Source organism: Salvia hispanica, chromosome 1, assembly GCF_029641045.1.
Source record: "Salvia hispanica isolate PSC_SH4W2 chromosome 1, Shi_PSC_v1, whole genome shotgun sequence".
NCBI lineage: Eukaryota > Viridiplantae > Streptophyta > Magnoliopsida > Lamiales > Lamiaceae > Salvia > Salvia hispanica.
The window spans coordinates 65,809,267-65,820,978 of NC_142692.1; the positions used below are offsets into that span (position 1 = coordinate 65,809,267).

Consider the following 11,712-nt stretch of genomic DNA (forward strand, 5'->3'; position numbering starts at 1 on the left):
ACATTGATCAAGATATGAAAGTTGGTGTTTTTGAAGAGATTTTGGAGTGGGAGAAGAGGGTGTGATAGTCTCTATGGAGATTTGTTTAGTTTCGGTTTCCATTATTGTTCTTCTTAATTACTCTTTCTCTTCCTCTCCTCAATTCGTACATGAAAGCCATAATTCCAACACTGTAAGTAGATTAACAATCTACCTATTTTAACTTTAAAAAAATGGAATCATTAAGGTTAGAGTTGCGCGCGTATAAATTGACTATATTGAATTGAATAGTAATATACCAAGACATGTGATGATGCGTGATTAATTTTTGAAGTTGGAGAGATATATTTGACAATATGGGTAGATTAACAATCTGGTTATGTGAATAAAACAATTGAATTTATTGGTCTAAAGTTGCACGTATAAATTGACTATTGTATTGAACATGAATTAATTTTAACTAAGAAGAATTGTGAAGAGAACGTGTAATGCGTGATTAATTTTTGAAGTTGGATAAATTATAATGTTGGAGAATATATTTAATATTAATTGAGATCAGAGTTGAGATTTTGCAATTGACAATATCTAACGATACAAACAAAGGTTCTTATTTCCTCTTTGTATGTAAGATTATTCGGGCGAAACAAATTCCCAGGGTGTGATGGGCGGTGTGTAATAATATTCAATAAAATGGAGATAACTAACAAGAAAAGAATTAGACAACAAACTCCACAATAATATGCAAAAACTACACTAAGCAAGCTAGTCGAAAATCACCAAACTAACAAATAATAAGAACATAATAAATACACAAAAAGATTAGGACATTAAATACACAAATTATGCTTCTAAAATAGGCCCAACACCCTTAACTATAGAGTTAAGATGTTAGTAAAAGTGCCCGCAGGGGTGTAGCTCAATTGGTTCTGGAGAGGTAGATTGGTCACAATGAGCAAGATTCGAGTCCTGCAGCCTGCAGTGTGGGACTGGGAGTAATGTTTCTCAGGTCGGGTTTTGATATATGAAAACTAGATTTAAATACAGAAACGCATAATAATATCATACGTAGGGCATTTTTAGGTCATACTTAGTTTATTTTTAGGTCATGCTAACAAAGCATGACCTAAAATGATCTAAACATGACATTATACCCAAATCTTATAATATGACCTAAAACTGCTTAATTATGACATTCTGTGTTTTTGGTTAATTACTGACCATTAGATCATTTAATCATAGGACCAAGATTTGGGTTGCATTTCTAGATTTAAATGCATTCTTATTTTGATCATCTCTCATTCATTATATTATTATTTATTACTCCATTTGTCCCACTTTAGGAGTCTCATTTGAGTACAACAAAGGTTTAAGAAATGCAAAAGAAAGTTGGTAAAAAAAAAGATAGTGGAATGTGTTTCCTACTTTTATATATTAGTAGTCGTATAATCAAATGTGAGTGGAAAAAAGTTAGTATAATATGAAGCGTATTACCAATAATGGAATATTTCAACCGAAACTTCTAAAGTAGGATGGAGGGAATATATCTTTTAATTCATCTCGATCGTCATCTCAATGCTCACAAGGTTCGGGTCAAACATCATTTTGAATTTATTGCTACATATGCTGACGCAATACTAGAAGATACAAACTGTACTCACAATATGTAATTGGTAATTTAATACTATAACAAATTATATGATCACGAACAATGCACCCTGGCCTAAGGTGTACGTTTTTTGCGGCCTATTGCATCCTTCATTTGCTTTTTGTGAAATGAAAGATGAAACAAACAATGGTTTTTGCTTTTTTGATTCAGTAATATATAATTTGTTTGCAAAAAAATTCATTCATACACATTTTAATATCTATGTTTTCAATCAAAAATAGACTACTATCCGTCTATGTTCATATTCTTATATTACGAGACGAAGGAAATTAAAATGGGAGTAGCATATGAACTGGAGTACGTACTTACTATCTTCATATATTATCCACTCAAATATGGAGTAGTTTCCGTTCGGTAAGCAAAACTATAGGGTGTGAAATGAAATTATAAAACTAATAGTAAGTTTCAAATTTGTTAGCAGAGTAGGTGTGGAATTAAATCTAGTTGAATTGTCAACTTGTATAAATTATGTTAATCAAGATGCGCCAAAAAATGTCAAAAAATGGAATTAGTCAACAACAACTACTTTGAATACTAATCAATATTTGAATTGTATAAAAAGAATACAAATCGTACAAGTTGAGCTTCTGAAATCAATAGCATAATTGACAGGTTCACTTCAATTCCATTTTCTAAGTGTTTTATATAAGTTTGATTCAATTAATTAATTTGTTTGTAAAACTATATACAGAGAAACGGGGCACTTATTGTGGAAGATGCAATAAAAGAGGCAGTGATGGAGAGCCTTGATCTACAAAAGGTGTTGTGTGAATCCAACACATTCGTCGTCGGCTCGTCGCAGACCTCGGATGTTCGGTGGCAATGACGGATCTAGAGGGGGTCGGCCGACCCCACCGCCGCCAACGCGGGCCGAGAAACTCCATTAGTTCCGATCTTTGAAATTGCCGTTAACCCCAGATGATTGCAGATGCAGTGTTCGGTGTCTATATAAGTTTGACGAGAAATCGAGAGAGAGGAACATCTTGAACATTTCTGAGAAGAAATTCGAAAAATAAGTTGCAGAAAGTGAAAAGATGAGTTGAGAAGAAGAAAAAGAAGAAAATAAGGCATTTAATAGTAATAGTATTAAATTAAATTAATCATTACGAATGTAGTAGTAATTCATATTTAAAAAAAAAATACTAATGGATTCGTAGCTATGGATATATCTTGTTTTGATAGAAAATAGGAAAATAGATTATTTCAAATATTAAAAAATTAATAGTGTAATAATTTCATAAATCTTTAGTTAGTTATGTGAAGGACTGGATAAAATGATTTTAGAATTAAATTTAATTTTCAGTGTTAATAAATTTATTTGTTTTGTACTACCTCTGTCCTCCAAATTTGGACACACTTTGATCCGGCACGGGTTTTGAGAAATGGAAAGTGAGTAGAAAAAGTTGGTGGGATGTGGGTCCTACTTTAAAGTATTAGTTTTATAATAAAATGTGAGTAGCAATGAGTTAGTGGAATATGTGGTCCACTACCAAAAATGGTAAAAAGTGAAGTGTATCAAATTTTCAGGGACGGACTGAAAAAGTAAATTGTATCAAAATTTAGGGGACGGAAGTAGTAATTTTTTTGGAAAAGACTTCTTATTTATATGATTTTACTTCATCAATTTCAATCTTTTGCAAGTGAAGCAAAAAAAAGAGATGGTGTTCGATGCGAGTATTGAATGCATAGGCCACATATTTGGATGATGTATTTTATCTGAAAAAAAAAGAATTTACGACGACGATGAAATCCGAGGTGCACAATTTGATTAATTCAGTGGAGATAATGAGGGCGATATATAACGACAAAATGAAGCCACAAAGAAAACCTCATCGGTGTCGAAACACGAGAACAATACTCTTCACTATATCCGATCCCACGAGTTTTATTTTCTGGATCCGTTATTGTATATATATATATATATATATATATGCCCTAGGGAGATGATCAAAATAAGTATGCATTTAAATCCAGAAATGCAGACCAAATTTTAGTCCTAGGATTAGAAGATCTAATGGTCAATAATTAACCAAAAACACAGAATGTCATAATTAAACCGTTTTAGGTCATATTATAAGATTTGGGTTTAATGTCATGTTAAGATCATTTTAGGTCATGCTTTGTTTTATATATATATATAGGGATGTATTCAAATCCTTTTCATATCTTTTGTCCTTTTTCCTTCTTAATCCTAGCCCCACGATTTTGTCATCTGACGGTTAGATTAATGTCACGCGTCATTTAATAATGCACATTTTCATTCTAATAATGCACAACGGCTAATAATGCAACATTATAGACTAATAATGCACATTTTCATTCTAATAATGCACAACGGCTAATAATGCAACATTATAGACTAATAATGCATTGATCACAACCATCCAATTCAAGGATCCAAGGGTTGAGATTAAGAAGGAAATAGGACACTTAGGGTGCAAAGGAGCCTAACGCACCCCTATAGGGGTGCGATCATATCATAACTCATATTTATGTGATAACCTAATAACCCTATCATTTTATGGGTCAAAAGTATCATTTTTACTAAAAATGATATTTATACACGATAAAATGATATTTTTTCAGCATGCATAAAATGATACTTTTATTCCATAAAATGATATTCTGTTCCATAAAATGATATTTTTCGTCCATAAAATGAGGGTTATTAGGTTATCACCATAAATATTGGTTATGATATGATCACATCCTTATATATATATATAAAGAGAGAGAGAGAGAGAGAGAGAGAGAGAGTTGTGATCAATGTCGAACCCTTCTTAAAGACACAACTAGAGACCAAATTTAGGCCACTCATTTTTCTTAATCTTATGGTTATGATTAATTTAGAATTAATTTAATATTTTATTAAATAATAATGATTTTAATTTTTTTTAATTTTTTATAATGTTTTTTATTTTTTCTTAAATTTTTTTTTTAAAATCTTTTTTGTATTCGATAAAAACTTGCTGGAGTAAATAATGAACTATATTCACTACATAATGAACTAAATGAATGTATGTTATGAAGTAATTTTTCGCATTCATTATATATTGAATTTACATCAACTAAAAGATAATTATGTCATAACACATTATGAAGTAATAAACTAATGAAATGAAGTACTAACGGAATGAAGTAATAGCATGACTGAATGAAGTAATAAACTAACGGAATGAAGTACTAAACTAATAGAATGAAGTAATAACATGGCTGAATGAAGTAATAAACTAACGGAATAAAATAATAACATGACTGAATGAAGTGATAAACTAACGGAATGAAGTAATAACCGTAACCCAACTGAAAGATAATTATGTCATAACACATTATGAAGTAATAAACTAATGGAATGAAGTAATAGTATGACTGGATGAAGTAATAAACTAACAGAATGGAGTAATTAACTAACAGAATGAAGTAATAGCATGAATAAATGAAGTAATAAACTAACGGAATGAAGTAATAGCACGACTGAATGAAGTAATAAGTTCATAACAATAACATGACTGAATGAAGTAATAAACTAATGGAATGAAGTTATAACATGACTGAATGAAGTAATAGACCTAAGCCCAACTGAAAGATAATTATGTCATAACACATTATGAAGTAATAAACTAATAGAATGAAGTAATAGCATGACTGAATGAAGAAATAAACTAACGGAATGAAATAATAAACTAATAGGATGAAGTAATAACATGAATAAATGAAATAATAAACTAACGGAATGAAGTAATAGCACGACTGAATGAAGTAATAAGTTCATAACATACATTCATTTAGTTCATTATTTACTCCAACAACATTTTTTCGAATAAAAAAAATAAAAAATAAATAAAATATATAAATAAAAAAAATAAAAAAATCAAATATTTTTTAAAAATAATTAAAAAATTTAAGTTAATAAAATAATAAAAAAACATTTTTATTTAATAAAATATTAAATTAATTGTAAATTAATCATAACCATAAGATTAAGAAAAATGAGTGGCCATAATTTGGTCTCTAGTTCGGTATTTAAGGGTGAATTTGTGGTTAATATGACTATATATATATATAGGGTCTTGTTAGGTTGAGATTATTTAACTAAATTGAGAAATGAGATGCAATATGGGCCACTCATCCAGAATATTTGTGAAATGTCAACAGCATGTAGTTTATGTCAACAGAGGGGATAATTGTAATTTTTTTATTTTTTTTAATTTTTTTTAATTTTTTAATTTTTTTAAATTTTTAAATTTTTTTTTTTTTTCAACTATATGTACAATTCATGTCAACTACACATCAAATGTCAACAACTTTATGCAATAAATACTATTTGACATGAATTGTACATGTAGTTGACATGAATTGTATATGTAGTTGACATGGATTGTACACATAGTTGACATTATATGTGTGTAGTTGATATGAATTGTGTGTGTGGTTGACATGGATTGTACACATAGTTGACATTATATGTGTGTAGTTGACATGAATTGTATATGTAGTTGAAAAATAAAATTTTTAAAAAATAAAAAAATAAAAAAAAAACGAAAAAAAAATTTAAAAAAAATAAAAATTAATTTAAATTTTCTTAAAAAAATTAATAAAAAATTTAAATTAAAAATTAAAAAAAAATATTTATTGAATAAAATTTACTATGATATTACCATTCTGCCCTTTCATAATTAATTAATCTAAAGATATTTTCCATGTGGAAAAATCTGGACCACTCATTTAATAAAAATGAGTGGTTGTTTTTCATCTCATTTCTCAATTAGCATAAAAAATCTCAATTGATCACAATCCTATATATAATATATATATATATATATATATATATATATATATATATATATATATATATATGAGAGTGATCAATTGCTAACTAATTAGCAATCCCAAACTATGACTAAATCTTAGTCATTAGATTAGAAGATCTAGTGGTTGAAATAATGTCACATGGATTATATTTTTAATTAAGAAAATTAATAAATAAAATTAGAGGGTATTAATGTAAATTCAATCTTATTAAAATCATCTTAAAACTTTAAATTTACGTAACTCTCTCGATTTAAATTATTTTTTTGCAAAAAATATATCAAATTAAAGATTATTTTATAAGGATTCCAACGAGATCTCAATTATGTTCCGACGACGTTCGGATGATGAAATTTGATATTTTTTATTTTAGTTTTCGTAAATGTTGATAACCAGATTTTTATCAACAAATACATCAAAAAATCTCAATAAATCCATGTAAAAATCTCAATAAATATGTGTTGATATTTTCTTGTACTAGTGTTGATATTCTTATATCATATTGTTGATATTTGTAATACAATATGTTATAAAAAAACATTCACGAAAATTATCATATGATAACATAATGACGATATTACCCTTTTGTTGATATTTTGTTTACTATTTACTGAGATTCGTAAGATTTAATCCCATCCACTCATTTTAAAATCTAAGGGTGGAAATTTGGTCTTGATTTTAGATTAGGGTGCTATAAGCATTAGAATATGATCATATATATATATATATATATATATATAATATATATATATATATATGGGCATGTTAGGGTGCCACCACCCCTTAAAATAACATCATACCACCATTTCTAGCCAATCATTTGTACATGTGGACGAATAATAAGCTGCCACGTGGCAAAAAAAAAAATTCTGGAAAAAGACGGGCAGCAATGTGCTGGTCTTTACACAACAATTTTTATTGAACAGCAATATCCGACACACTATAGAGCAATCTATAGATTGCTGTGTAGTGTTTGTAATATTGCTGTGTAGCGTTTATAATATTGCTGTATAAGCGATGTCACGGTGTCATTTTAAGATGAGTTGTCATTTTAACACAAACCTATATATATATATATAGAGAGAGAGACCAATAATGCAGGACGGAATTAAATTCGATTTTTTAATCTGGACCCTCCACTGCTTTCATCCAATGAATGATATTTAAAAGGAAATAGTATCTAAAGGGGTGAAAGTAGTTTAATGCTCCCCTATATATACACACTTGCACACATAGAATGGAAGATATCAAAACTCAAAACTAAGGTTAAATTGGTAAAAATCATGGGTTTCATATAGCTCGATGCAACCCACAGGATTCATGTGGTAAAAATCACCTTATACTGTAGGAGATCCATCTATTTTATTTAATACTACCTCCGTCCAGTAAAATTTGTCCCACTTTGATTCGGCACGAGTTTTAAAAAAGTAATGGAAAGTGAGTTGAAAAAGTTAGTGGATTGTGGGTCCTACTTTTATATATTAGTTTTATAATAAAATGTGAGTAGGAATGAGTTAGGGGAATATGAGGTCCACTACCAAAAATGGTAAAAGTGAAATGAAACAAATTTCGGGGGACGGACGGAAATAGAAAAATGAGACAAATTTTTAGGGACGGAGGTAGTACTATTAATTTGATTGCCTACAAATTCACGAAATGTACAAAAATTTTGGTAACTAACTAAAATAATTTTTTGGTAAAGGAATACATAAATTTTTATTTTTATTTGAATTTGGTTCTTATTTTAACTATGTGATATTTTGTGTATGAGTTAAGAAATCTACATTACTATTTGAATAGTTAACTTTTGTATCTAATTTCGTTTATATTTTCATAAAAATCGTCGAGTCTAAATAAGAAATTTATTGATATAGATGAAATGAGTATATAATAAATTAGAAACAAGTGCAATACAATTGCGATTTCCCACACCACATGCAATATAGGAGTATATGAAATTTGAAGATTACAACAACTCAGTCTTTAACATTATTAAAAGAGGTTCAAGCTTGTCCATATCTGGTTTGGTCATCTTTATGAGTGCCTCAATTCCACCCCCACTCTTTGTATCCATAAAATAGACCGATTTTTTGACGGGCATGCCAAACCTGATGACCCGGTCGGGTGTTCCCCACCTAAAGTCCGCTTCGTAAAAAGGAAACCTGCATAGACTTGAGAAGAAGAATCTATCCACCGCGGCTCTACTGGCTTCAGTGCTCAGCACTTCCAACTGCATCTCCCTCTTCTTCAGCCCAGCCACGTACCCGGCATCCACCGCCTTCAAAGCTTCCCTCATCTTCCGTATAAGCTGGACGCCGCTGTCCCCGGGCACCGCCTCCACCTTGGATGATGAAACCAAGTTACCGAACTGGTGTACAGAGAGAGGCGGGTCGGCCCGGCTCCTCAAGTCTACCGCATTATACACCATGCAGGTTTGACCCCTAATGCCGACTGCCGACACGTAGGAGGTCCATATAAAAGCCGTTAGTGCCTCGACCCGGCTCGGACGACGCCCGCCCAGTCCACCCGCGGTGTACCTTTCCTGGAGAGCAGCGATCTCTGGCGCCGAGAACAACAAGTTACTGGCGGTCACCTCTTCGTCCAATAGTCTTGCACAAGGGGTCTGGAGAATGTCCAGCGGCGGAGCATAGGTGGCCGTGTCCAACTTCACCAGCGACGCACCGTCTCTGTCTCTCGCGAGGGCGGACCAGGTGTTGACGAACAAGATAATAGATATCCCATCGGCGACCTTGTGTGTGAGGCTGATCCCCACGGCGAGGCCGCCGCAGCGGAGATATGTGGCTTGAATGCCCAGGCAAAGATCATCCGTTGTCAAAGCTGGTAGAAACTTCTTCTTCAAATTTGTAGGGTTTCGGGTGGTGATGATTTGGGAGAGGTCACAGTCAGCTTCGGCCTCGTAGAAGGGGATTCCAGCATCGTTGCAGTCCACGTAAAGATTTCCGACGATGCGGCCGGCGAGGGGGTAGTATATGGTGAGGACCTCTGATAGGGATTTCTTTAGTTGCTTTGATTTTTCGGAATTGGAAAATTTGGGATTCGATGAGTACAAGTAGACAAAGTGACTGAATGATGGAAGCATAATTTGATCAAAAAATGAAAGTTGGTGTTTTTGAAGAGATTTTGGAGTTGGAGAAGATGGTGTGATAGTCTCTATTGATATTACCCTACTTTCTATCTCCATCTCTCTCTCTCTCTCTCACTTATGTATTTACTAAAACCGATCGTCCCCAACACTTATATAAGGGAAGCTAGCTGCGTGGAATTGAGATATTCCACATTCTCTAACTTTGTATAATAGGTGTAATCTTTAAATTAGTTGGGAGGATCAAAATTTAAAGTTGCTCTTTGCACGCATACAAGTTGACATTTTGTGTGTACTAATCACCGTGAGAAACATTTATAGTAGTTTGACTCAACACAAATTTTAAGAATTTAATTGAATTTATGAAGAATCATAGGAAAATAAGTTAGTGAAATATGAATGTCACTTTTATATATTTGATATTATAATAGAATGTAAGTGTATAGCATAAGGTGAATGGTGGGGTCGGTAGAACGAAAAAAAGTAAATGAGATTTTAAATCATAAACAAACAGACACCCCGAAATAGCAAAATACTGTAGGACGTTATTTCACAGATAGACGTTATTTCACAGATAAAGGGAGTAAAAAAATAGTGGTGTACCATTACAATATAATACACACTTTTAGTTACGAGCTTGAAGATATATAATAGGGATGTAAATCAGGTTACTCCAACAGGTTTTAGACCAATCCCACTCGGATTGCGGGTCAATTGGGTGTGGGCTAATCATGTTATAAAAGTTCAACTATAACCCTTAAAAGATCGGGTGATTGCCGATAAAATTAACATATGATCGATCAAATACATAATGATGAAAATTAGTTATATTTATAGGATGTAAAACATTTAATTATGATAAAATTGAGATATAGGTTTAAACTCAAACATGATCAAAGACTAAATTTAAGATCTGTATAAATAAAATAAAACATAAACGTATTTCAAAATTTTTTAAAGCATGTTTATAAATTTAAATAGTTTTCTAGTGAATTTGAAATTTCTAATTTATTTATCTATTATTATCTTTAAAACTCCATGGGTGTAACAATAGGTAAGGCTAGGTAAATATACCGAAAAAATAGTATATCAATCGTATCGTTGATATGCTGGGATTTTGCACGGTTTTAAGGCCATTATTTGGTCCGTTTTTAATGTCAAAGTCACTCTACATGTCCAATAATTGCATATTTATACATTTTGGTATTTTGACGTGTTTTGTGAGAAATGTGCATATTTGAGCCTAAAAAGGGAGTTAAAAACGCGAAGTAGGAAATTTGGAGCTTCAGGTAGCATCCGGCGACCGCCGCAACACTTCCGGCGACCCCCGGCGCTCAGCGGTGACAAAGACACGCCTGGCGACCGCCAAAAGGAATCAGAAGCTTCTGATCAATGTCCGGCGACCACCAGCCAAGGTGCGGTGGCCCACCACAGAAACGCGGCGCACGACAGCTGTATTCAAACTCAATTTGCAGGTGATCCTGAAGTCTGATAAGGGAGTTCTACACACCATTATCTTTGTTTTGAAAAGAGTTGGTATCAAGATCACCTCAATCGGAGTTCTGTGGAGAAAGTTATGGCCGTTCTACCAAAGTCGCGCAAAGTTGTCGAATGCAGTCTAGGCGGAAATTCAAAGAAGGAAATAAGATATTACATTGTGAAGCCAAATCTTTTCCTTCTTCTATTGGGAATGAAAATTCCATATTTCCTATTGCTTGGAGGAGACTTTTTACCAAATTTTTATCCTTCTCAAGCCTATATATACCTCATAACCTAATTTATAGATTTCACCCTTCCATAGCCCCCAAAAGTGGAGTCTCCAAGACTCCTCCTCCAACCCTAATTCGAGAGCTTCTTTTTGTAAAATAATTCCCAGAGATCAAAAGTTAGAGTACGTCATTGGACAAGGAGTTGAAGAAGGATTTCAAGAACATCAAGAACGACAAGGATTCAACCTACAGGTTTTATTTGCTTTAGTTTTATGTTCAAATTGTCTTCCCTTCAATCCATTTGTTTATGTGTAACTAAACTCATAGGATTCTAGGAATGTGTTAGTAACTACTTTGGTTATACAATTCCAGTTTTCTATTTAATATCCGTTTTGTTTTTACTTTGTTTCTTCCCTAAGTAATCTTGATGCTACATGATTGAGTGA

General features: G+C 32.1%; 1 protein-coding gene across 1 annotated transcript; it reads right to left on the reverse strand.

The window, feature by feature from the left end:
• Positions 1-8,420: 8,420 nt before the first annotated feature.
• Positions 8,421-9,656, reverse strand: LOC125218058 (stemmadenine O-acetyltransferase-like). Its single transcript, XM_048119655.2, has one exon. It carries the CDS (start codon positions 9,654-9,656, stop codon positions 8,421-8,423), a length of 1,236 nt encoding a protein of 411 aa, XP_047975612.2.
• Positions 9,657-11,712: the final 2,056 nt, after the last annotated feature.

Bases quoted from the DNA above. Each gene is read 5' to 3' on its own strand.
- LOC125218058 (XM_048119655.2), bottom strand. From the start codon at position 9,656: ATGGAGATAGAAAGTAGGGTAATATCAATAGAGACTATCACACCATCT.